General features: G+C 43.6%; 2 protein-coding genes across 18 annotated transcripts in view; both read right to left on the reverse strand.

Moving 5' to 3' along the window:
* Nucleotides 1–16,588, reverse strand: part of glcci1a (glucocorticoid induced 1a) — a 94,328-nt gene extending 77,740 nt beyond the window's left edge. For all 15 annotated transcript variants that reach the window (XM_061841908.1, XM_061841339.1, XM_061841505.1 and 12 more), the window contains exon 1: nucleotides 16,125–16,588. The gene's annotated coding sequence lies outside the window, so the exon portion shown is untranslated. The remainder of the gene's footprint in view (nucleotides 1–16,124) is intronic.
* A 4,043-nt stretch (nucleotides 16,589–20,631) lies between these two features.
* The window catches only part of umad1 (UBAP1-MVB12-associated (UMA) domain containing 1), a 34,963-nt gene continuing 27,832 nt past the window's right edge, over nucleotides 20,632–27,762 (reverse strand). For 2 of the 3 annotated variants that reach the window (XM_061842227.1, XM_061842150.1), the window contains exon 6: nucleotides 20,632–24,648. In XM_061842227.1, coding sequence (XP_061698211.1) covers nucleotides 24,373–24,648 — 276 coding nt within the window. In that variant the 3' untranslated portion in view covers nucleotides 20,632–24,372. The remainder of the gene's footprint in view (nucleotides 24,649–27,762) is intronic. The other variant, XM_061842388.1, reaches the window with a different exon arrangement.

Here is a 27,762-nt window from a genome sequence, read left to right on the forward strand (position 1 = left end):
CAACCTGCTTGGACCCGTTTCTTCACTTCCTGACCACACTCTCCATTGCTCTGTATTGTTGACCCCAAGTATTTGAAGTCGTCCACCCTCGCTATCTCTTCTCCCTGTAGCCTCACTCTTCCCCCTCTACTTTTCTCATTCACGCACATATATTCTGTTTTACTTCGGCTAATCTTCATTCCTCTCCTTTCCAGTGCATGTCTCCATCTTTCCAATTGTTCCTCTGCATGCTCCCTGCTTTCACTGCATATGACAATATCATCTGCGAACATCATGGTCCAAGGGGATTCCAGTCTAACCTCATCTGTCAGACTATCCATTACCACTGCAAACAGGAAGGGGCTCAGAGCTGATCCCTGATGCAGTCCCACCTCCACCTTAAATTCCTCTGTCACACCTAAGGCACACCTCACCATTGTTCTGCTGTCATCATACATGTCCTGTACTATTTTAACATACTTCTCTGCCACACCAGACTTACGCATGCAGTACCACAGTTCCTCTCTTGGTACTCTGTCATAGGCTTTCTCTAGATCCACAAAGACACAATGTAGCTCCGTCTGACCTTCTCTGTACTTTTCCACAAGCATCCTCAAGCCAAATAATGCATCTGTGGTACTCTTTCTAGGCATGAAACCATACTGTTGCTCGCAGATACTTACTTCTGTCCTGAGTCTAGCCTCCACTACTCTTTCCCATAACTTCATTGTGTGGCTCATCAACTTTATTCCTCTATAGTTCCCACACCTCTGAACATCGCCTTTGTTCTTAAAAATGGGAACTAGAACACTTTTCCTCCATTCTTCAGGCATCTTTTCACCCGCTAGTATTCTGTTGAATAAGTTAGTCAAAAACTCCACAGCCATCTCTCCAAATTGCTTCCATACCTCTACCGGTATGTCATCAGGACCAACTGCCTTTCCATTTTTCATCCTTTGTAATGCCTTTCTGACTTCCCCCTTAGTAATCATTTCCACTTCCTGGTCCTTCACTCTTGCCTCTTCAACTCTTCCTTCTCTCTCATTTTCTTCATTCATCAACTTCTCAAAGTATTCTTTCCATCTATTTAGTACACTACCGGCACCAGTCAACAAATTTCCATCTCTATCCTTAATCACCCTGACCTGCTGCACATCCTTCCCATCTCTATCCCTCTGTCTGGCCAACCTGTAGAGATCCTTTTCTCCTTCTTTCGTGTCCAACCTGGTGTACATGTCTTCATATGCCTCTTGTTTAGCCTTTGCCACCTCTACCTTTGCCCTACGTCGCATCTCGATGTACTCCTTTCGCCTCTCCTCAGTCCTCTCAGTATCCCACTTCTTCTTCGCTAATCTCTTTCCTTGTATGACCCTGAATTTTGGGGTTCCACCACCAAGTCTCCTTCTCCCCTTTCCTACCAGATGACACACCAAGTACTCTCCTGCCTGTCTCTCTGATCACCTTGGCTGTTGTCGTCCAGTCTTCCGGGAGCTTCGGTTGTCCATCGAGAGCCTGTCTCACCTCTTTCCGGAAGGCCGCACAACATTCTTCCTTTTTCACCTTCCACCACATGGTTCTCTGCTCTAACTTTGTCTTCTTAATCTTCCTACCCACCACCAGAATTATCCTACATACTACCATCTTATGCTGTCGAGCTACACTCTCCCCTACCACTACTTTACAGTCAGTAACCTCCTTCAGATTACATCGTCTGCACAAAATATAATCTACCTGCGTGGTTCTACCTCCGCTCTTGTAGGTCACTATATGCTCCTCCCTCTTCTGGAAATAAGTGTTCACTACAGCCATCTCCATCCTTTTTGCAAAGTCCACCACCATCTGCCCTTCAAAGTTCCTTTCCTGGATGCCGTACTTACCCATCACTTCTTCATCGCCCCTGTTTCCTTTACCAATATGTCCATTACAATCTGCACCAATCACAACTCTCTCGCTGTCTGGGATGCTCAGAACTACTTCATCTAGTTCCTTCCAGAATTTCTCTTTCAACTCTAGGTCACATCCTACCTGTGGTGCATAGCCGCTAACCACATTATACATAACACCCTCTATTTCAAATTTTAGTCTCATCACTCGATCTGATACTCTTTTCACCTCCAAGACATTCTTAGCCAGCTCTTCCTTTAAAATAACCCCTACTCCATTTCTCTTCCCATCTACTCCGTGGTAGAATAATTTAAACCCTGCTCCCAAACTTCTAGCCTTACTACCTTTCCACCTGCTCTCTTGGATGCACAGAATATCAACCTTTCTCCTAATCATCATGTCAACCAACTCCTGAGCTTTTCCTGTCATAGTCCCAACATTCAAAGTCCCTACACTCAGTTGTAGGCTCTGTGCATTCCTCTTTTTCTTCTGACGCTGGATCCGGTTTCCTCCTCTTCTTTGTCTTCGACCCACAGTAGCTGAATTTCCACCGACGCCCTGCAGGTTAGCAGTGCCGGGGGCGGGCGTTGTTAACCCGGGCCACGACCGATCCGGTATGGGATTCTTTAGATGAACGCTCATATTTGTTTGGCACAGTTTTTACGCCGGATGCCCTTCCTGACGCAACCCTCTGCATTTATCCGGGCTTGGGACCGGCCTACAGATTGCACTGGTTTGTGCCCCCCATAGGGCTGCATTTCATGAATCATATTTTCTTTTTTGTTTTGTTTTTTTGAGTTCTTGCATTGTCTCTATCTCTAAACGAAATCATAAATCCAACCTCGGTGGCTTCCTTACAGCCCTCCCAGACCTGGTTCGGAGAGTAGGAGTAGATGGTGGCTCTGAAAGGTTCTGCAGTGGCAGTTCCTCTGTCAGTTGATCTGAACTGTCCCTCTGGGAAAGCTACACCGGAGTGGGGCAACACTGCTCCAGCGAGGCTCTAATGGGCGTGAGATGACAACGGTTCCGTCTCATGGTTCCGTGGGGTCCATCCACTAGATACAAACGTTGGATGGCGTGACTACTGATGATAGCCCCTGATGTTTCTTGATTCATGATCCACACCTCTTGGCCTGGCTCCAGTGCCTCGAGGTTCCGTGCACGATGCAGCTGATAATAGCATTGCGCATCTTTCACTTGCTTCTCATTTTCCTTCAACCCAACAGCTTCAAGATTTGGAATAGCTGGACTCAGCAAGGCGGGAAGGACGGGCACTGTCATCCGAAGCCTCGATTACCATGAGAAGCTGAGCTGAACTATACCCATTCTCTAAAGGGGTATTTCTGTAACCAAGTAAGGCCAGATAGCGGTCATCTGCTTTCTTCAAGAGACCTTTTACGGTCTGAAGCGCTCATTCAGCCTCCGCATTGCTTTGTGGGTATCTTGGGCTGCTGGAGACATGCCGGAACCCGTAGGACTTTGCAAAATCTGAGAAAGCCACTCCTGAAAACTGTGCCCCCCCCCCTCCATCTGAAATGAGAAGGTCCGGTATCCCGTGACATGCGGAGATTGACTTAAGGTAGTGGATCACGTCATTTGACCCTAGGTCTTACTCCCAACCACAAACAAATCTGCTCCCAGCTTCTCCCATGGTCGGCCTGGGTACGGAGATGGTATCATTGGCTCTCTGTGGTTTTGCCTCTCATTGCAGCATGTTCTGCAATTCAGAACCAACTCATTCAGCCGCTGGCTCAGCTCGGGCCACCACACTGACTGTTGTGCCCTATGTCTGCATTTCACCACACCTTGGTGACCTTCATGTAACTTGGCAAGGACATTATTTCTCATCACTGAGGGAATGACAAGACTCTGTCCCTTCAGCAAGACACCATTCTGGACTGTGAGGAACGCCTGCTCTTCCCAATACAGCTTGAGTCCTGGCTCTTTGGCCCTGTTGACAGGCCAGCCGTCTGCGCACACTGCATCACACGTGCAAACACCCTGTCGCTCCTCTGCTACTCCCTCAGCTCTTCCTGGTAGTCGACGCTCACCGGCAGGTGCTCCATCACCATGTCCATGTAGATGTTGGTATCTTCCAACAGCTCCTTATGTGAAGACATCTCGTCCCTCTGCACAGCAGCTCGTGACAGTGTGTCAGCTATCCACAGGCACTTCCCTGGCACGTGAGTGATGGAGTAAGAATAGCGCATTAGTCGCATCCTGAAGCATTGGATCTGAGGAGGTAGAGCATCCAATGGTTGTGTACCCAGTAGACTTAGGAGGGGTTTGTGGTCTGTCTCCATCTGGAAATGTTTCCCTATGAGGATGTTGCGGAACCTTTTGCAAGCTCACGTCAGTACCTGACCTTCTCCACTTGCGCATATCTCTGCTCTGTAGGTGTGAGAGCTCGAGACATGTAGGCTACTGGCCTCCACCCCTCATCCCATTTTTTGGAGCAGTACGACGACCCGTCTGCTGAGACCTTGGACTCTGTTGGGATCATACATGGCCAACACGAGTGTAGACGTCAGTGCCTCCTTCATGTCTTGAAAGGCGCTCACCTGGTCAATGCCCCACATCCAGCAGTTCTTTTTAGACAGGAGGTCCCGCAGAGCCTTGTCCCTCTCAGCCAGTCGTGGTAAGAACCTCCCAAGTTGGTTCAGCATTCCGAGAAAACTCCTCAGCTCAGTTACAGTCATCGGCTCCTTCATTTTCAAGATGGCTTCAGTCTTGCATGAAGCAGTGACTTTGTTGCCTTCTTGAGTGTGGGTGAGTTGTGACCGTATATTCTTTGGAACACAGTGTACAGCAAGACAGTGACATCGGCGCCCGTGTCAATTTTGAACTTGACACTGCGTTTATTAATGTCAATTTTAACCATTCAAGGGTCTCCATCTGTCGTTACGCTGCCAAGCTAGATTTCCTCTGCCCCATCCTTCCACATGCATGACACTTCGCATCATTAGCAGGACAGTCACGAATGGGATGAGAAGGAGAGCTGCCACATTTTTGACACCGTGACTGTGCGCCTCTTGCGTTGTTTTGTTGCTGAGCACTGTGTGGCTTGTTTGTTTTGCTGTTTGCATAGGGAGGTTTGTGTTTAACTGACCTGGAGGTGCTGTTGAACACTCTGTCAACAGATCTTGTATCACTTGCCTCGGAACTGGTTTACCCACGCAGACGAGACTGCTGCTTCTTCACCTCCTCACTCTACCGTGCTATTTGTATGGCTTCACCCAAAGTTAGATCCGCATCCAACTGCATGCTTTCAGACAACCCCTTGTCCAGCATACAGACCACAATTCTGTCTCTGATCAGTTCCCGGTGCAACACCCCGTAGTTACAATGCTCTGCCAAGGCATAAAGTGCGGTGACGAACGAATCCACATTTTCTCCCTCTCTCTGGTAGCACACGAACTTGGCTCGCTCATAAATTACGTTTTTCTTCACAACAAAGAACGTCTGGAATCCTCCTCTCCCTCCTTTGGTATGTGTGTCTTTGGTGGTCTGACTGGTTTAATCCAGGCAGAATGTCATCTGCCTTGTCTCCCACGCAATAAATCAACATATTTATTTGGTTCTCAGAGCTCGCTTGTAGGTTACTTGCCAGGCAAAATCTTTCAAATCTCTGGGTCCATTTCTCCCATTCCTGCGGCTTTGAAAAGTCGAAGGGCTCCAGCAGCTGGATGTTGAAGGTCGCGTTCGGTCCGGCACCAATTATCGGCTGCTGTAGCACGTTGTCCACCCGGGCGGGAGCTCCGGCTCTGCCAGTCATGTTTCCTCCTTCTAAACTCATCCTTTCTCCACCGCCGTCCAAACGATGCTCCGTTAGGTCCACTCCACGCGAACTACACCACTTCTGACACCATGTCGTGTTATCAAATAAGGGACGTGAGTCCCTTATGTCTTTCAACGTGCGGGCATTATATTTTTTCCTTTCTCCCACCAACTCCCCAACTTACTTCCTTGTCGTCCCCCACCATCGCCACCTCGTGACGTCAACACAATCACACCACAGACATAACACTCCCCCTACGGGTGTTGCTTCACATGCACAGCATCACCCACATCTATATTATGACTAACCAGGCATGTGCGGCCAGGCACATCTGGACATTGGTGAGAAAACTCAAAAAGTAACTGTGACATTTGAACTCTCCCTTCTTTCACTAAATAACACGATATGTTTTATTATAAATTTCTGATGGTACGCTTCGGGCACTCATAAGCTTTCAGTTGGGTATTTTTGAGAAAAATCATCATCAGAACTTTGCTTGACAGAAAGGGGCGAATATACATCCTGAGACTATTTGCAATAGGATAGTCCATGACTCTTTTGGCCACTTGAGGCTTTCAGCAACTTTCTCAAAGTGGAGGAGGTACTTAACGTTCTCATCGAAAAGAGCCTGTCCTGGCTATGCCGGTACCCGACGCGGTACACAGTGGCAGCAATCAGTGAGGTGCACACCTGCGCCTCGTTACACGTAATCACAGTTGATACAAATAGGACCTCACGTATGGTCTGGCCTTTGCCAGATCGTTGCCTCACACCTCTCCCCCGCATGATTGATGGAAGCCACGTCTAGTTTGTGCGCTGGCTCCTGTCGTCCCACCGACAGGGAAGGGGAGTCCAGTATCTGGTGGACTGGGAGTGCGACGGTCACAAGGAACATTCATGGATCCTGTCCCGGTTCGCGGTCGATGCCAACCTCATCAGAGACTGTCACACCTCCCACCCTGAGGTGCCTGGGCCGTATGGGCCCAACCATTAAGGGGGACTTACTGTCCTGGCTGTACCGGTCGACGAAGCAGAACGCACTGGCAGCAAGCAGTGAGGCGCCCACCTGAGTCTCGCTCCATGTAATCACAGCTGATACAAATAGGACCTTACGTACAATCTGGCCTTCGCCAGATCATTGCCTCATGCCTCATTCCCACATTCTCCTGATTCGGTTCCTGCTCTCCCATGTACCGACCCCAGCCTGCCTGCTGACCTGCCTTTCACACCTGACAACTTTGTAACTGCTGCTTCCGTGGACTGGCTGTTTGATTCCCTACATTGGACTGAATAAAGACGTTTCCCAAAGCGCCTTAGCATCTTCCGAATTGTGCATTTGGGTCCAACCCTGTGTTCTGGTTGTGAGAGGGTATTGTGTATAATGAGAGTTGTGATTGGTGCAGATTTCGATGGACATGTTGGGGAAGGAAACGGTCGATGAAGAAGTGATGGGTAAGTACTGCATTCACCAAAAGAACTTTGAGGGGCAGATGGTGGTGGACTTCACAAAAAGGATGGGATTGTCAGTGGTGAACACTTATTTCCAGAAGAGAGTGGAACATAGAGTGACCCACAAGAGTGGAGGTAGAAGCACGCAGGTGGATTATATTTTGTGAATGAAGAAAATGGAAGAGAAGGTAGAGTAGAAGAGGCAAGTGTGAATGACCAGGAAGTGGCTTTGATTAGTAAGGGAGAAGTTAGAAAGGCACTGTACAGAATGAAAAATGAATAGACAGTCAGTCCTGATGACATACCAGTGGAGGTATGGAAGTAATTTGGTGAGGTAGATGTGGAGTTTTTGACCAATTTATTTAATAGAATACTAGCGGGAGAGAAGATGCCAGAAGAATGGTTGAAAAGTGTGCTAGTCCCCATTTTTACGAACAAAGGCAATGTGGAAACTACAGAGGAATAAAGATGAGCCAGACAATGAAGTTATGGGAAAGAGTAGTGGAGGCTAGAGTCAGAACAGAACTAAGTATCTGCGAGCAACAGTATGATTTCGTGTCTAGAAAGATTACCACAGATGCACTATTTGCCTTGAGGATGCTCGTGGAAAAGTACAGAGAAGGTCAGAAGGACCTACATTGTTTCTTTGTAGACCTAGAGAAAGCCTATGACAGTACCAAGAGAGGAACTTTGGTACTGCATGCGCAAGTCTGGTGTGGTGGTGCCACTCATGTGTCAGAAGAATTTTATGGTGGAAGTGGGACTGCATCAGGTGTCCACGCTGAGCCCCTTCCTGTTTGCGGTAGTAATGGATAGGCTGATAGACGAGGTTAGACTGGATTCCCCTTGGACCATGATGTTTGCAGATGATATTGTGATCTGCCGTGAAAGCAGCGAACAGTCAGAGGAACAGTTAGAAAGATGGAGGTACGCATTGGAAAGGAGATGTATGAAGATTAGACTACGTAAAACAGAATATATGTGCGTGAGAGGGGCAGAGGAGGAAGACTGAAGCTCCAGGGAGAAGAGCTAGGGATGGTGGACGACTTCAAATACTTGGGGTCAACAATACAGAACAATGAAAAGTGGGGTAAGGAAGTAAAGAAATGGGTCAAAGCGGGGCGGAACAGTTGGCGGAAGATGTCTGGTGTTCTTTGTGACAGAAGAGTATCCGCCAGGATGAAGGGCAAAGTTTATAAAACAGTGACGAGGCCGACCATGATGTACGGATTAGAGATGGTGGCACTGAAGAAACAACAGGAAGCAGAACTTGAGGTAGCAGAAATGAAGATGCTGAAGTTCTCGCTTGGTGTGAACAGGCTGGATAGGATTAGAAATTAGCTCTTAAGAGGGACAGCCAAAGTTGGATGTTTTGGAGAAGGTTAGAGAGAGCAGACTTCGATGGTTTGGAAATGCTCAGAGGCGAGAGAGTATCTTGGTAGAAGGGTTCTGAGGATGGAGCTGCCAGGCAAAAGAGGGAAAGGAAGACCAAAGAAAAGGTTAAAGGATGTTATGAGGGAGGACATGAGGACAGTGGGTGTTAGAGAGGAGGATGCACGAGGCTTAGACGGAAAAAGATGACACGCTGTGGCGACCCCTAACGGGACAAGCTGCAATTAAACGAAGAAGAATTTAGAATAAATCCCCTTACTCAAACCAGCAAAATATGACAAAGTAGTTGTACACACACACACACACACACACACACACAACCCTAACCCTAACCCTAACCCTTAAAGCTCTGATTTTGAAACTCAAAATTGCACTTCTGGTCAGTAGCTGACTTACTTGAAGATCGCTGAGCAGCTTCACTTTGTACTTAAACATCACATATCTGCAAATCACATAAATTAGACTCTTCAAACATTACACAAATGCAAACATCGTGAGTACGAATTTAAAAAAATCTGAGAAAACTAAACTACTTGGTGGCCATGTTCAGTCCAACTGCAGACAGGAAATCAAACAGCCACTGACACAAAGCATTTTATGAGGAGAGAACTGAACAAGTGGCGTATTCGAGTATATCGTGGGAGGAGTTCAATGAGGACAAGGAGAACTTCAAGACAGCTTCGAGGAAATTCTCAGTAGGGGGAAGTAGTGCACCATCAACACTGTGAGTCTGGGTTCTCTGAGGCAGGCTCTCCTATTTCTGGGGTTGAGGTCACCGAGGTGGTTAAAAACCTCCTCAGTGGAAAGGCCCCCATGGGTAGATGGGATTCACCCAGAGTTCCTCAAGGTGATGAAATTCTGGTCTGGTGTCTCAGTAGGGGGGAGTAATGCACTCTCAACACTGTGTATAGTGAGGATGAGGTACTGCTGACGATAACTCAGGACATTATGAGTCAGTGGGGAGAATAATTCGAAGACCTCAATTCCACTAACATGCCTTCCCACGAGGAAGCAGAGTCTTGGTTCTCTGAGGAAAGCGGTCTTATTCCTGGGGTTGAGCTCACCGAGGTGGTTAAAAAGCTCCTTGGTGGAAAGGCTCCCTGGGGTTGGATGAGATTCCTAAAGGCTCTGGATGTTGTGGGACTGTCCTGGTTGACAAGCCTCTGCAACATCACGTGGATGTCGGGGACAGTGCCTCTAGAGTGGCATGCTGGGATGGTGCCGCACCTTTTTAAGTAGGAGAACCTTTGTTTTCAAAGTATAGGGGGATCACACTCCTCAGCCTCCCTGGTAAACTCTATTCAGGGGTGCTGGAGAGGAGGGTCTGTTAGGAAGTCGAATTTCAGATTCAGGAGAAGCAATGTGGTTTTCGTCCTGACCGTGGAACAGTGGACCAGTTCTACACCATCAGCAGGCTCCTCGAGGGTACATGGGAGTTTGCCCACCCAGTCTCCATGTGTTTTGTGGACTTGAATAAGGTGTTCTACCACATCCCTCAGGGAGTCCTGTGGGTGGGGTCTTTCAGGAGTATGGCGTGCCGAACTGTCTTATATGGTCTGTTGGCAGAGTTTGGTCCCTATAGCCGGAGGTATGTTGAACTGCTTTTTGCAGATGGTATGATTCTGTTGGGTTCAAATAGCCATGATCTCCAACATTCAATGGATTGGTTGGCAGCAGTGTGTGAAATGGCTGGGATAAGAATCCGTGCTCCAAACCTGAAACCATGGATCTCAGTCCGAAAAGGGTGCCGTGCCTGGTAGTTCCGAATTCCCTACCGACCTTAAAAATTCCCAACGACCCTAACATTTTTACAATATGTAATTCATATGTCAGGGCATGGTTCTCCACGGTGCTGTGTGTATTCGCAGCGTGTGTGTGTAGTCCGTCCGCTGCTGCTGAAGCACAGAGTTAAGGTTGAAAGCAGCCGTGGCAGGTGGGGGCGTGACCGGGCCACTTCCTTGTGCTTGCAGGTGAACCTCAGTGCGGTCTGATTACAATGTGTATTTAAAGGTCAAGTGTCATCCCTATAAACAATCTAAAATAGATAGTGAAATGAAAAATACATAACATTATTCACTTCAATGTCTAAGAGACATGTCTATGAGAGCACGTCATCGCTTCAAACTAACAACAGATTCCCCAACAGTATGACAGTATCTAGCGTACTCAGCCGCGAGCGATCACAACGCCGCGGCCCGGGTGCAACGACCCGATCGCGGCTTTGGTCGGGGTGGCACCGAGGTGGCTCATCGCGGTGCCGAGCTGGGGTGCTTCATCGCGGTGCTGAGCCGGACCGCTTTACGGAGTTGTCGTTGCTCGCGGCTGAGTTTGCCATAAACAATTGTTTATCGCTGCAGCCATCAGCAGTGTTGTTCATCGCGGACGACAGCGGCAACTATGAACAACCCTGCCAGCAATGGCGCACTGAGCCGCGTGGAATGACAACACCGTAAAGCGGCCCACCTCGGTACCGAGATAAGCCACCCTGGTGCCGAAGATGAGCCACCCCAGCCAAAGCCGTGACCGGCAGACGCGGTGCCGAAGCCAGGAAAGGCTGCTGCGTCGTGCCTCGCGGACGAGCACGGCTTCGGCCAGGCTGGCTCATATATACTGCCGCGGCAGCGACAGACTCCCAGAGAGTATGTATGAGCCAGCCTCGCCGAAGCCGTGCTCGTCCGCGAGGCACCATCTGGCAGCCTTCGCTGGCGAGCTGTCATGGCAGCCTTTGCGGGCGAGCCCAACGCAGAAGCCATCCGACGCGCACATCAACACATTTAGTACCCGTCATGCGTACGCGAAACTTTTGTTACATGATGAGAGACGGATTACATGGTCTGCCCATAACTATTATTTGTTTTAGTAGCAGTATACACACCTATCTGTCATTTGGAACCCACGAAGCTCTCGTCCTTTGCACCCGTGCAATCCATTTTTCACGACGAACCGGGTCTCTTGCAAACTTATGAACAGGGTTTATACACTTCCAGAAAATCTAAATTCTATAGATGAAAGTGGACTTTCGTGAAAATTCCTGAAAATACAACTGTAAGCACTAGGGAGGTCCAAGGGCATCCCCCCCCCCGTGAAATTTTTGAAAAAAATGGAGGGCTGTGGTATTTCTGGTGATATCTGTGAACAAAATTCTGACAAAAATTGAAAGTAAGATTTTTAAGTCCTGACCCAAAAAAAAAAATTGGGCAGAAGTTTCCCAAAGGCCAAGCCCAGATTTTCCTGTCCCCTATTCAACAACCCACCCCCCCATCACTGGATAGCACAAAATCACATTTGTCACTAAAATATGCCATTTCATCTCAAGACAAATGAATTAAGTGAACTATTCAGGGAAAGACATCTAAAATTGTCCTTTTCCACACATTATACATATTATTGTATAGATATAGAATTTACACAAAAAGATATGCTTGAATTTCTACACTGTACAGCAAAACATGAGAAGTTGATCTCTAGTAATTACTATTAAGGCTTAAGTCTCAAACTTGTTACGTCGCGTTGTACTGGTACAATCAACCACAGTGCTCACTATCTTAGAGATCTAGTAATACTAATGAGTTGCCTTTAATAGTTTGATGGAGGCCTGCTTGTTCGAAGGCACCTTTATGTTAGGTTAGGATGTATTCGCCACACCTGAATCAAACGACGAGGTGGATGATAGTCTGTTTATTTATTTTTTTAACGCTATCACACTGCCTTGCGATCGACGCAAGGAGCACCCCTGCCTGGTGTAACTGAATTTCCTTTGACACGGCTCATGATGTTGATGACTTTTGACGTAAATGCGCTCGCATTACGTGAAGCAGTACTGAACACGCGTTTTGTACAAGCTCCATACAGTTAAACTTGCATTTCCTGTTTTCAGGTGAATACCGGTTGTTTTGAAGCAGCCTTGTTTAGTTCACAACGTTTATGAAATAAACACGTAAATTAATGTCAAGATCACACAAAATAAGCGACGTCTGAGAGAATGCGAGGGTAGGGGCGTTACTGTTACTATTGTTAGTGCCTCAACATGACTACGATTGTGAAGGCAAAACAACGAACTCAAACGCATGTTCGTTCAATGTTGTCAACTAATATCCAGATTAATTTTAGGCAATTGTTCTTCAATTTTCCGGAACAATTTTCATGAAAGTGTAAAAATCCAGAATTCCAGGAAAATCCGGAGGACTTTCATCACTGATAATTGTAAATTTTCACTTAAAAAGTGCCAAAGCTTATCAATGTAGTAGACGCATCATAATGACTGTGAAATTTATGTTTAATAAAAATAACTATATAACTATAATTACATGTTGAACATGTATTTTAATCTAAGGTTAATGTTATGTTCCCTATATTTAAAATACAGAATTAGCTATTCATGCACTGTATTGTCTGTGCTTTCATCCTCGATCAGGCTGTGCCAAGGTGGAATTTTAACACTATACACCATCTCATCCTGTACTTTCTACTTTGGTTTCAGACCAGACTCTTTTACTCAAAAGAGAAAATCTCATCCAGTTGCACCACTTATTCTTCTATTAATCACATAACCCGACATTCATTAAAGCAACAGCACTTTTTTTTTTTTTTTTTTTACCATTATCATCGAGCATAAACACAAGCAGCATGTCTAACTCTTTGCTCTACGCTGCCCAGACTGTGTGGGAGGACGGTGTTTGTAATTATGAGTGCACCCCTTTAAGAGCCGAAGGTGGCCGGAGTCAGGGCAAACTATCAGGAGACTGTGGAAAAAAAAAAAAAAGAGTCAGTCTGTGGTTCGCCATGCTGAATTGGTTTTCATGTGCGCTGAGAATGTCTATGCATTTCTACTCGGAACAAATTTTACGCACATGATTTTTCGTGTTCAACTGTGCAGATTTGCGAGTGCGATCGCGCCAGTCAAGTCACAGTGACTGACAGTGACTGAAAATCCCATGACATTCCCTGACCCAACCCAAATATTTCTTTATTTATCGGACTTTCCAAGACCTGGAAAAGGCAACGTTTCTTTCCATGATATTCCAAAAATTTCTGACCCGTATGAACCCTTTATGAAGTGTAAATCCATCCTCCCGAGTGTTCAAGCAATGTCCAGCAATGCAAGGAGCCGGCATTCTGGCTAACACGAAGGAACAACGAGCTACTTGCCGGAGGTAAAACTAATAGAAAAAAACGAGTCCACTTGAGGGCAGTCCTGCCATGTACGTCACTTCCTGCTTATTCTCGAAAACAAATCCCTCGAGAGGATTTTCATGGCGGAAGTTACAAAAAGCTGTATACGTCAAAATCATGTTTTGTGGTGAAAAAAAACACATGGGTCCATGTTGGATGCCGTTTTTTCATTAATAACATACTAAAAATCATGCATTTCATGAGAGTGGCCCTTTGTTTCCAGAACATTGTGTGTAAATGCATGCATTAACGAGCGTCTGCTAGCGTAGCTGCCTCATCCCACGTCATTGGATTACTGAGCCATACCAAGTCCAGGTACGTTTTCATGTTTTTTGGACCAAGCCTTTTGCCTTCTGATTTTTGTAACGTCACCCGATTGGACTGCCTTCCCATGTATGACCTCTGCCTGGCAAAAAACATTACTAAAATCCATGCTTACATCGTGTTACATTTGTCAATAACCAAGTCAATTTCTCCTATTTCACAGCCATTTTTGGGAGCTTCTCACAGAGGACTGAGGAGAGGTGTAAGGAATACACTGAGATGCAACATAGGGCAAAGGTAGAGGTAGCGAAGGCTAAACAAGAGGCATATGACGACGAACACCAGGTTGGACACAAAAGAAGGAGAAAAGGATATCTACAGGTTGATGTACTATACTTTTTGCACCTATTTATAAATTTTCCACTCTCCAATCAAACTTTTACTCAATGTATGCTGATATTCTGAACAATGTGTTGAATGACATTTTCCTCAGGCTTTCAACGAGAAAGGCATGTTGAACATGTGCTGGCTTCATCCTTACATAAGGACCACCAAACTCACACCTGGTTTTCATAAAATTGATGATCTCACAGGTCAAATGCCAGACTGGTATTTTTTTTTTAAACACACTCCTTTCAACAAATTGCCCAATTGCACAGACTTATGATTGTGTATATCGTGAATTCTGAGTCTTCTTGGCTTTCTTAGAGCCTGTGATTGGTTGGCAACCAATTCAGGGTGTACTACTACTGCAATCTTGTTTGACATGTAGACATCAAAAATATACTGAAAAGGTGGATTAATCTGCGTTGTCAAATTGGACTGCTATAATTTTGAACACTACTGTATGTACATCTGGCAAAGTTACTTGAAATTGAAAAAAGAAAGACAGATCAACATACTGCCATCCACTACAATTGATGTGTAATTACACTTTATTCTGATACAGCAAATCATGTTCTATCAGCGTCTCACATGACCCCCAGCCCCCGGGGTCGCACCCCACTATTTGATAAACCCTGTTTTAAAGGAAGCATTATTTAACAATGTTCTCTCCAGGAGTAACTTGGTTGGACAGGATTAGAAATTAGCTCAAAAGGATGGCCAAAGTTCCACGTTTTGGAGAGACGTTAGAGAACCAGGCTTTGGTGGTTTGCACACATCCAGAGGAGTGAGTGAGTATATTGGTTGAACAGTGATAAGAATGGAACTGGAAGGCTAAAGAGGGGTAGGAACACAAAAGAGAAAGTTGATGGATGTGGGTGAGAGAAGACATGAGGGTTGTTGGTATTCGAGAGGAGGGGAGGATGCAGGAGATATGCTTAGATGGTAAAAGGTGATGCTCTGCGGCGACCCCCAATGGGGCAGGGCGAATGGAAAAGAAAATGAATGAAGACAATTATAATTATTGTAGTATTGTATTGTATTAATTATTATAAGAATGTACTCAGGTTGTAAATATGGGTCAGTATTTTTGATAGTTTGGGCCAGCAAAGAAGACAAAATAAAACAAAATACAATTTCTTGCTAATCCTTTAACATATATTAAATTGAGCACAATACAAAGAAAATATTTTTATCAATTTTGTGGCTTTATGCTTAAATGTATTGGGTACATGTATGCATGTGAACAAATATGTATTCAAGGTGGCTGTATATCTTGTGTACGTGAATGAGTAGTGTTAGTATGTTTAAATACACACACACACACACACATACATATAATATATAAACAAACTACCTCATGTAAAATGTCAATTCTCTGCGCTGTCTTCTTAAAGTCAAAGACGCGTCGTCGAATCTAAGAACTTCAACCTCGCTGTGTATGTTTCACGTTACAAAGCGGCGTACATATAATTCACATAACTGTACTAAGCTCTGTATATTCATTTTGGCCTAATCGACTATCTTCCATCATCCTCGCCGAAAAGAACCGTGGCGTCTGACCGCAAGCGCTGAGAAAACAACACATTTAGGATTTAAATGGGTTTACCCTTCGTGTCATGGCGACCTAATAAAACGAATAGAATAACAGCTTGCCATGTTCCATATGCAGTACGGGGTTTTTTAAACTCTCGTCTTCGGTGCCTGATGCTTAAATTGCCGAATTTCCCAATGGAGTATTTACTACAAACAGAACAGTACTTAGCTTAGCATGATGCTACCGAAACCATTAAACGCGTTTCAAAATACGTCTTTACAATACCTTCAAATCCCGAAAATGGTGAATATTCGTGTTGGTGTCTTTCAGTGAATCATTGAGGTTGACCGCAGCTACTTCTCCGACATGCCTGCACCCGGGCTGGCGGGACTGGAGCGACCTGACCAAGTCAATTCACCGTTGGTTGTTTCCAGCCGGCGACGATGAACATAACAGTCGGTGTGTGCTTGTTTCCACGCGAAGGCTTCTACGGCCCCATGGCTCGCATGAGTTTGTAACTGGATCGCGGTGGAAGATTAAAGTGACACTCTCCAGTAGCGAACCCAATGATGGTTCACATTCACTTAAATAACTAACGTCATTTTAGTTCCTTAAAAGTATTATTTGACATGCTTTATCAGCAAACTCATAAACAAATCATGTAAATACTAACGAGTACACCGAGTTTGTGAATTTGAAGTAATGACAATTTCCGAAATCCAATCACCTTCGTGTAGTCCAAGGGCGTTAAAATAATTTGAGCTCAGGGGCCATATTCACTCAGTTTTATCTCAAGTGTTCCCACCAGGCTGGTATACATGTAATTCCAACAACAAACCCTCCCATTTTTTAGGTAAAAAATAATGACAAGAACACTTGGAAAACATGAATAATAATACTGTACATACTATTATAAATCATGAGCAATTAGAATTTTTTTTTTTTTTAATGAGTGCAATTTCAACAGTGCAGGATGACGTATCTGTGTTTTCAATTCGACATGCACATTTTACACTTCACGATGGAACTATTAGGTACGTGGCTATTATGGAACAATATGTTCCATCGGGAAGTCAAAACTTGGATTCAAGAGGAGCAATGTGGTTTTTGTCCTGGCCGTGAAACAGTGGACAGTCTACATGTGTTTTGTGGTTTTGGAGAAGGCATTCGACCGTGTCCCTCGGGGAGTCCTGTGGGTGGTTCTTCAGGAGTATGAGGTACCGAACCCCCTTCTACAGGCTGTTCAGTCCCTGTACGACGTCAGAGTTTCGTCCGCATTGCCAGCAATAAGTCAGACTCATTTCCAGAGAGAGTTGGACTCCACTAAGGCTGCCCTTTGTCAGCAATTTTGTGCATTATTTTTATGGACAGAATTTCTGGGCAAAGCCGAGGGGTAGTGGGTGTCCAGTTTGGTGACCTCAACATTGTATCCCTGCTCTTTGCAAATGTGGTTCTGTTGGCGTTATCAAACCATGTTCGTCAACGCTTAATGGAGTGGTTCGCAGCAGAGTGTGAAGCAGCTGGGATGAGAATCAGCACCTCCAAATCTGAGAACATGGTCCTCAGTCAGAAAAGGGTGACATACCATCTCCAGGTCGGGGATGAGATCCTGCCCCAAGTGGAGGAGTTCAAGTATATTGGGGTCTTGTTCATAAGTGAGGGGAGAATGGAGCGTGAGATCAACAGGCAGATAAGTGCTGTGCCTGCAGTGATGCGGACTTTGTATCAGTCCGTTGTAGTAAAGGGGGAGTTAAGTCAAAAGACGAAGCTTTTAATTTACCAGTCGATTTACGTTTCTACCCTCACCTACTGTCACGAGCTGTGGGGATACAAGCGGCTGAAATTAGTTTCCCCTGCAGGGTGTCCGGGCGATGGGGTGAGAAGCTCGGTCATCTGGGAGCGGCTTAGTGTTGAGCCGCTGCTCATCCGCATTGAGAGGAACCAGATGAGGTGGGTGGGGCATCTCATTCGGATGCCTCCCAGGCGCCTTCCTGGGGAGGTGTTCCGGGCATGTCACACCAGAAAGAGACCCCAGGGCCGACCCAGGACACGGTGGAGAGATTATGTCTCTCGGCTGGCCTGGGAACACCTCAGGATCCCTCCGGAAGAGCTGGATGAAGTGGCTGGGGAAAGGGAATCTGGATATCCCTGCTGAAGCTACTGCCCCTGCGACCCAACCCAGAAAAGGAGTAGAAGATAGACGGATGGATGTTCGATAATCCATCCATCAAATTTCTTAGCCGCTTAGCCTCACAAGGGTTGCAGGAATGATGGAGACGATCCCAGCTGTCAACAGACAGGAGGCAGGGAACACCCTGAACTGTTTGCCAGACAGTCACAGGGCACATACAGTGAAGAAAGTAAGTATTTGAACACCGTGCTATATTGCAAGTTCATGGAGGGGTCTGATATTTTCATCATAGGTGCATCTCCACTGTGAGAGAGATAATCTAAAGAGAAAAAATCCAGAAATCACAATGTATGATTTATTTAATTATTTATTTGGGTGGTACAGCTGCAAATAAGTATTTGAACACTCAGCTAGAATTCTGACCCACAAACATCTGTTAGTCCGCCTTTAAAAGTCCACCTCCACTCCATGTATTATCCTGAATCAGATGCACCTGTATGAGGTCATTAGCTGCATAAGGACACCTGTCCATCCCATACAATCAGTAAGACTCAAACTTGTAACATGGCCACGACCAAAGAGCTGTCCAAAAACACCAGAGACAAAATTGTAAAACTCCACACAGCTGGAAAGGGCTAAGGAGAAATTGCCAAGCAGCTTGGTGAAAAAAGGTCAATTGTTGGAGCAATCATTAGAAAAAGGAAGAACCTAAACTGACGGTCAATCTCAATTGGAGTGGAGCGCGATGCAAGATACCTCGTGGGGTCTCACTGATCCTTAGAAAGGTGAGGAATCAGTTAAGGACTACACAACAGGACTTGGTCAATGACCTTAAAGAGCTTGGACCACCGTTTCCAAGGTGACTGTTGGTAATATACTAAGACGTCATGGTTTGAAATCATGCATGGCATGGAAGGTTCCCCTGCTTAAACCAACACATCAAGGCCCCTCTTAAGTTTTCCAAAGACCATTTGGATGATATAGAGGAGTCATTTGAGAAAGTTTTGTGGTCAGATGAGATCAAAACTCTTTGGTCATAATTTCACAAATCATGTTTGGAGGAAGATGAATGATGAGTTCCATTCCAAGAACACCATCCCTCCTGTGAAGCATGGGTGTAGTAGCATCATGCTTTGAGAATGTTTTTCAGCACATGGGACAGGACGACAGCACTGAATTAAGGAGAGGATTACCACGGCCAAGTATTGTGAGGTTTTGGGGAACAACCTCTTTCCCTCATTCAGAACATTGAAGATGGGTCGTGGCTGGGTCTTTCAACATGACAATGACCCGACGCACACAGCCAGGAAAACCAAGGAGTGGCTTTGTAAGAAGCATATCAAGGTTCTGGCGTGGCCTCGCCAGTCTCCAGACCTAAACCCAAAAGAAAATCTCTTGAGGGAGCTGAAACTCCGTGTTTCTCAGTGATAGCCCAGGAAGCCCTGTGTGATCTAGAGATCTGTGTGGAGGAGTGGGCCAAAATCCCTCATGCAGTGTGTGCAAACCTGGTGAACAACTACAGGAAACGTTTGACCTCTGTAATTGCAGACAAAGGCTACCAAATATTAACATTGTTTTTCTCAGATGTTCAAATACTTATTTGCAGCTGTATCACACAAATAAATAGTCAAAAAAAATTCACACATTATGATTTCTGGATTCTTCTTTTTAGATTATCTCTCTCACAGTGGACATGCACCTATGATGAAAATTTCAGAGCCCTCCATGATTTCTAAGTGGGAGAACTTGCAATATAGCAGACATTTCCAAGTAATTGCTTCTGAACTGTCATCTTGTTGTTGTCGACCCTGTCTGCAATTGCAAACAAAGGCTATTGTACCAAATATTAACATTGGGTTTCTCGGGTGTTCAAATACTTATTTACAGCTGTATCACACAAATAAATCGTTAAAAAAAAATCATACATTGTGATGTCTGGATTTTTCTTTTTAGATTATCTCTCTCACAGTGGGCATGCCACTATGATGAAAATTTCAGAGCCCTCCATGATTTCTCAGTGGGAGAACTTGCAATATAGCAGGGTGTTAAAAAAATACCTATTTTCTTCACTGGAAATCGTTGAAAAAAATCATACATTGTGATTTCTGGATTTTTCTTCTTCGATTATCTCTCTCACAGTGGACATGCACCTCCGATGAAAATTTCAGACACCTCCATGATTTCTAAGTGGGAGAAGTTGCAATATAGCAGGGTGTTCAAATACATATTTTCTTCACTGTATATCACACAAATGTAGCTATTTTTTCATAAAAAATGATTTTAAAATTCGCACCAAAGTGCCCATTTCTTTGTAATCTGAATGCCTCCAATGTCTGTTTCAAACCGAGGCTCTGTTGAAGCCGTTTCCGTATGACGTCAAGCCAAGACAACCCCAGTAAACACAATGCAGACAATCATACATGCTGCGAGTGTGATCTAGAGGAGATAGCAGTGATTAAGAAGTTTTTATGGAATGCTCTGTGGAAGAGATAGGAACTGAAGAGGAGGAATTTTCTTATCCTATCCAAATCCTGGTGTGCTTGAATCCAGTGTGCCATTTCCTAATATTGATACAATCATGGATTTCCTTTTAAAACCATTTAAGCAAAGCAAATTTATTTGTATAGCGTATTTCATACACGAGGTAACTCAATGTGCTTTACATGATTAAAAGTATTTGAAAACAAACACATAAAATATTTAAAACAGGATAAAAACAATAAAAATGACGAAAAAAAGACAGTTAAAACCACATACAGTGCAAGTAATATGATTAAAAAGTGGAAATACTCTAAAAAGCATAAAATAAGAAGCAATTTCAACCTGGATTTAAAAACATTCACACTTGGGGCTGACCTCATCTCTGTTGGCAACTTATTTCATTTGTGTGCAGCAAAATAGCTAACTGCTGCCTCACCAAGTTTGGCTTGGACTCTGTACTCGATCTCAGAGGTCTACTGGGTTTGTATTCCGGAAGCATTTTTCATGTATTCAGGACTTAAATCATTTAGTGATTTATAGACCAGTAACATAACTTTTAAAATCTATTCTAAAGCTGACTGGAAGCCAGTGCAAGGACTTTAGGTTTGGAGTTATATGCCCTGACGGCTTTGTTTTGGTCAGAATGCGAGCTGCAGCATTCTGAATGAGCTGTTTAACACTCTTTTTGAGGAGTCCAGTCAGAAGACCATTACAGTAGTGAAGTCTACTTGAGATAAAAGCATGGATGAGCTTTTCCTGGTCTGCTTGACGCATTCTGTACAAGGCTTCACTCTACATATGTTCTTCAGATGGTAGAAAGCAGTTTTTGTGATTGATTTTATATGATTGTTGAAAGTCTGGTCGGAATCAATCAGAACAACAAGGTTTTGGACTTGGTCTCTGGTTTTTAAAGATAGCCAGTCCAAGTGTTTAATCGCAGTAATTCTCTTTTCTTTATTGTCAAAAACAATTGTCTCAGTTGTGTTGTGATTTAGTTGAAACAATTTTGGCTCATCCAGTTATTTATCTGCTTTAGACAGTGGCACAATACTTCAGTTGAACTGTAGTCATCTGGAGACACTGCTAAATATAACTGTGTGTCATCTTCATAGATGGTCAAAATTTAAGTTTGAAGAATTTGACCCAAAGGTACCACATACAGGCTGAACAGGAGGGGTCCAAGAACTGACCCTTGAGGGACCCCATTTGTTATTGCCATTTGTTGAGATTGAGCACTTCCAGTCGTTACAAAGTAGCTCCTTTCTTCCAGGTAGGACCTAAAACATTTCAGGACTGTTCCACTGAGTCCTACCCACGTTTCCAACCTGTTCAGCAGTATATTATGTTCTACCGTATCAAAAGCCGCGCTGAGATCCAACAAGACCAAAATTAACAGATTTCCTGAGTCAGTATTCAACCGTATATCATTTAGAACTTTGATAAGAGCAGATTCTGTACTGTGATGAGTTCGGAAACCTGATTGAAATTTGTCAAAAAGTCAATTTAAAGTCACGAAATCGCTGAGTTGATTGGAAATAACTTTCTCAAGAATCTTGGCTATAAGTGGGAGATTTGATATGGGTCTATAGCTTGCTAACATGGAATCGTCCAGTGCTTTGTTTTTAGAAGAGGCTTAATAGCAGTTACTTTAAGAGCTTTGGGAAACTCGCTAGACTAAAGTTAGCAATTGATCATTGACTGAAAATTTGGTAGCAGTGACTTCACAATAGTTCTGAAAAAGTCAAATGGTATTGAGTCGAGACAGTTCATTGATGGTTTCAGCTGCTGAACAGTTTTCTCTACAGTTTTTTGGTCAACTGTTTCAAATTCTGACACGTTAAGAGAGTTTTCCCTGTATGGCTTCAGATGTAAAATCATTTTATCTTTTTGCAGGATTGTGCTGACATCTGACCTGATGGATTGCATTTTTTCACAAAAAAAACAGGCAAACTTGTTGCATTTGTCAGCTGTTACGAGTTCTGGATCTATCTGATCCGGGGGGTTTGTGAGCTTGTCAACAAAGCAAACAGAGCACGAGTATTGTTGAGGTTCTTACTGATTATTTAAGTAAATGTTTCTATCTAGCTCTGACTAACTCTTGGTTAAAATTACAAAGTGACTGTCTGTAGCGGTCATAGTGAATTTGGAGTTTGTTTTTTCACCAATTGCGTTCTGCTTTCCTACAATCTGATATAAATATCTTGATCATCATTGTTCTTCTCCACGGTGTTCTAGGTTGTCTCAGGATTGTCCTAGTTTTAACAGGAGTGACAGCATTCATGGCATTTGGAAATTGTCCAAAAGTTCATCAACTGTCATTCATTCATAGCATTCATAGTCTGTGGCACAGCCACAGTCTCCATAAACTTCGTGGCAGTACTCTCTTTTATGTACCTTTTCCTAATAGAGATAGAGGTTGTCTGAATTTTTGGAAGAATCTGTAATTCAAAAAAATTACACAAAAATGGTCAGAAATAGCCATATCCAAAATGTAAGATTTGCCAGAATTTCAACATCTTAGAGATGATTAGGTCTAAGATGCGACTTTGAGTGTTAGTTGGTTAGACTCGTAATATGTTGAGAGAGGTCAAATGTGCCTAGTATTGCAGAAAGTTCCTTGGATGTTTTTTCCATGATATTGTCATCATGAATGTTAAAGTCCCGTTATGACAAAAGAGTTGTAGTCAGTACAAATCCAAGCCGTAAGAAAGTTAGTTAGTTCTGAAAAATCCTCCATAAATCTTCGACTGTATCTTGGAGGTCTAAAAATTATAAAAATGATAACCTTTGGGTCACCTTTAACTTAAAAACACAGATATTAAAAAGAGCTAAAATCACCCAGTATAATTTATTCACATTGATGAAGACAGGGAGGTGCAAAAAGCCAATACAACACCTGAAATATTATCAGTAATCAAACAGCAATCCAGCCCTTTGTCAGTCCAAATGTATAAACTTCTTCCAAAAATGTATCATTAAAGAGATGATTTAAAAATAACAGCAATACAATTGCCTTTTCTCCATTTGACACTTGTTCATAAAATTAAAATTTGCTGGTAGTGCCTCATTTAAAATGGTATCACAGCTACTTTCCGTTAAACACGTTTCATTTAATAACAAAAAGTCCAGATCATGGGTTGTAATGATCTTATTAATCAACATTGATTTGTTACCCAGTGACCTGATATTAAAAAGAGTTAGTCTCGCAGAGATAGCTGGAGACAATAGTTGGAGAAACTCACATTTTATCCTTACTAAGTTAGAATTTCTACTTTTTTGTGCCATATCTCTTTGACCAACTTTCTGTCCCTTGAAATTACAGGGATGAAGGAGGGGCCTTTCGCTGCTTAGTGGACGGTGGTTTCAGGCGAGGGGCTATGGGAGGAAGATCTTGGCATAGTATGGCCTGGACTCCATCGTTGGCAATAGTCTTTATGCTATTCATCAGACCCAACATTGCATTCAGGCTGGGAGAGGGGGAGCCAACATCTACTGCAGATTGGACGTCGTCGACAAAGAGGGGAAATTATGAGGTGTGGATGGCTCCAATGGGACATGAAGAGGTCTGGGAGATTTAAAGTGCTGGCACATTCCATTTGTCATTTGCTCATCTGATTGTTTGGATGACGCAGATGAATCTGTGTGGACCTTGTCTCACCTTATCTCTTGTTCCTCCGATTGTTAGGGAACAACTGGATCCTTTTGTCCTTGATTTTTGAAAACATTTTCTTTACAGGCCAGTGAATGACACATTTAAATCAATATAATTACATTGGGAAGATCAACTTGGGGAGCACAGATTGATCAAGTTGGATCATGGAAATATAAAAAAGGACAGCAATATAATGAATGAATCATGAAACCACTAGCACAGGATGCAGTAAAGCCACAAAAATATAATTTCAGTTGATACGTTTAAAATTAATAGTGATGTAGGACAGACTTTTCTAAAGTGAAGTCATATTGAAAATACGTGAGGCGAGAGTTCATGTTCATGGACAGCAATACATCAGGAATATATGAGAACCCTCTCTGCATTGCCTGAAGATGCGGTGCCAAAGTGAAGGGGATGTCACCAATGAGATCAGGGGCAGGTGAGGCAGCCTTCCCTAATGAGGACTCATCTCTCAGGTTTGTGGGAGAGGAAGGTGTACCTGAAGTTGTTTCTGTTGGTGGAGCTGGATCTTTACATGTTGACTGTGAAAAGCAGAAACAAAATTTGTCGTCGTCAAATACCCTGACATAATTCCCTTTTTTTTTTGTAATCCGTGTCAGCATTGTACAAGTTTATTGTAAAAAAAATCTTAACGTTTCTTAATATTAAAAAATTGCAACCAATAGCCACCTAATTTTTTGTGGATATCCCTTCCATTTCCCTTTCTTGAAATTACAGGTGTCCCCATCTGATCTTTGAGATATCGGTCCAATGTCAGCAAAAATACACGTATCGGATTACATCGGAGTGGGTATACAATCCATAAACAAGTAGCCGACTCCATGCTCTGCTTCAGCACGTCTATCCATCAGTGCCCTGACAACATGCAGATCCCATGTGATTACAACTGCTGAGGTGCTCGCATGGTAGCAAAAGATTAAAAATGAATGGTGCTTGTTTAAACTCGTTTATTGACAATCCAGCAGAAATTCACTGTCAAACAAAGAATTACATCTATAGCATTTTCAAATATGTCACAGAATTAGTTTCTTTCTTTGCTTTTGATCACAAAAATTCGTACCTTAAAGCTAGCACACGATAAATGAAAAATAGTATCAAACTCACAACAGTAATATCTGTCAAAATAATGAACATTGGGACACAAAAGCTGTATAAACATCAGCAAACAAGCAATATAACACATATATTGTTCAAATGCTCTGAAAAATTTGTTACATTAACACTAGTTGATAATGACTTACACTTTGTTAGTATAAGTCTTTCATTGTGTACACCACAATCCCCCTTAGAAGACATGGACAGCAGGAACCGCAACTCCCCCAAAAAAGCACAGACATGTACAAGCACCTTCAAGCATCGGGAAATTGTACACATGGATGAGCTAGACTTGCGGAGCGCCACTGTTATTCCACTGAATTCCTGGCTGATTTCTATTGATTTTCCCGATTTCAAACAAGCAACCAGAGTTTTAGGTTTGGCCTTAAATACATCACCAGGTGTGCCGTCAAATAACTTACATTGTCAGTTAACCCATCAGAAACTTCCAAAGCAATGACCTCATCATCTGGGCTTCCCCATATTCTTTATAATGACATGGGACTTTTTGTGTATGTACATTTCTGAACTAGAAGAAAATAATATAAAATTCTCAAAGAAATTCTCTCTCAATATTGTGGCATTTAACAAAATAAAATAATGTTGGTGATCATGACTCACCTGCAAAAAAGGGAGATTTAGTCTTATTTGACTTCAGACAGGAAGAGAAAAAAAATCAAATGTTTGTTTTTGTAAAGTGTACGCACACTTCAGGCTTTAACCCTGTGGATGGATGATGGATGGATGGATGGATGGATGGATGGATGGATTTGATGGATGGATGGAAAAAATAAAAAAAGGCCTATCAAGCAGATCTAAGAGCAATCTGACTTGACATGCTGGGATGACCCGTGTAAAGAATATATCTGCGATTGGCTGGTAACCAGTTCAGGGTGTACCCTGCCCTTGAACTTTTCAGCCTTTCGCAACATTTCAGGCCTCAAACATAAAGATATAAAATTATATATTTTTTTGTCAAGAATCAACAACAAGTGGGACACAATCGTGAAGTGGAATGAAATTTTTTGGCTATCTTGAACTTTTTAAACAAATAAAAACCTGAAAAGTGGGGCATGCAAAATTATTTGGTTTAATACTTTGTAGTGCCACCTTTTGCTGCAATTACAGCTGCAAGTCGCTTGGGGTATGTCTCTATCAGTTTTGCACATCGAGAGACTGAAATTCTTGCCCATTCTTCCTTGCAAAACAGCTCGAGCTCAGTGAGGTTGGATGGACAGCGTTTGTGACCAGCAGTCTTCAGCTCTGCCCACAGATTCTCGATTGGATTGAGGTCTGGACTTTGACTTGGCCCTTCTAACACCTGGATATGTTTGCTTGTGAACCATTCCATTGTAGATTTGGCTTTATGTTTTGGATCATTGTCCGGTTGGAACATTAATCTCCGTCCCAGTCTCAGGTCATTTCCAGACTCCAACAGGTTTTCTTCCAGAATGGTCCTGTATTTGGCTCAATACATCTTCCCATCAATTTTAACCATCTTACCTCTCTCTGCTGAAGAAAAGCAGACCCAACCATGAGGCTGCCACCACCATGTTTGACAGTGGGGATGGTGTGTTCTGAGTGATGAGCTGCGTTGCTTTTCTGCCAAACATATCATTTTGCATTGTGGCCAAAAAGTTCGATTTTGGTTTCATCTGACCAGAGGACCTTCTTCCACGTTTGGTGTGTCTCCCAGGTGGCTTGTGGCAAACTTTAAACGAGACTTTGGTTTGAAATCATGCATGGCACGGAAGGTTCCCTTGTTTAAACCAGCACATGTCAAGGCCCGTTTTAAGTTTGCCAAAGACCATTTGGATGGTACAGAGAAGTCATGGGAGAAAATTTTGTGGTCAGATGAGACTAAAAGGGAACTTTTTGGTCATAATTCCACGAACCGTGTTTGGAGGAAGACGAATGATGAGTTCCATCCCAAGTTCACCATTCCTACTGTGAAGCATGGGGGTGGTAGTATCATGCTTTGGGGGTGTTTTTCTGCATATGGGATAGGACGACTGCACTGTATTAAGGAGAGGATAACCGCGGCCATGTATTGTGAGATTTTGGGGAACAACCTCTTTCCCTCAGTCAGAACATTTAAAGGGTCGTGGCTGGTTCGTTCAACATGACAATGACCCGAAGCACACAGCCAGGCAAACCAAGGAGTGGCTCCGTAAAAAGCATATCAAGGTTCTGCCGTGGCCGAGCCAGTGTCCAGACCAAAACCCAATAGAAAATCTTCGGAGGGAGCTGAAACGTCATGTTTCTCAGTGACAGTCTGAGTAAGAGATCTGTGAGGAGGATAGGGCCAAAATCCCTCCTGCAGTGTGTGCAAACCTGGTGAACAACTACAGGAAACATTTGACCTCTGTAATTGCAAACAAAGGCTACTGTACGAAATATTAGCATTGGTTTTGTCAGGTGTTAAAAATACTTATTTGCAGCTGTACCACACAAATAAATCATTAAAAAAAATCATACATTGTGATTTCTGGATTTTTCTTTTTAGATGATCTTTCTCACAGTGGACATGCACCTACGGT

Source organism: Syngnathoides biaculeatus, chromosome 1 (assembly GCF_019802595.1).
Source record: "Syngnathoides biaculeatus isolate LvHL_M chromosome 1, ASM1980259v1, whole genome shotgun sequence".
Lineage (NCBI taxonomy): Eukaryota > Metazoa > Chordata > Actinopteri > Syngnathiformes > Syngnathidae > Syngnathoides > Syngnathoides biaculeatus.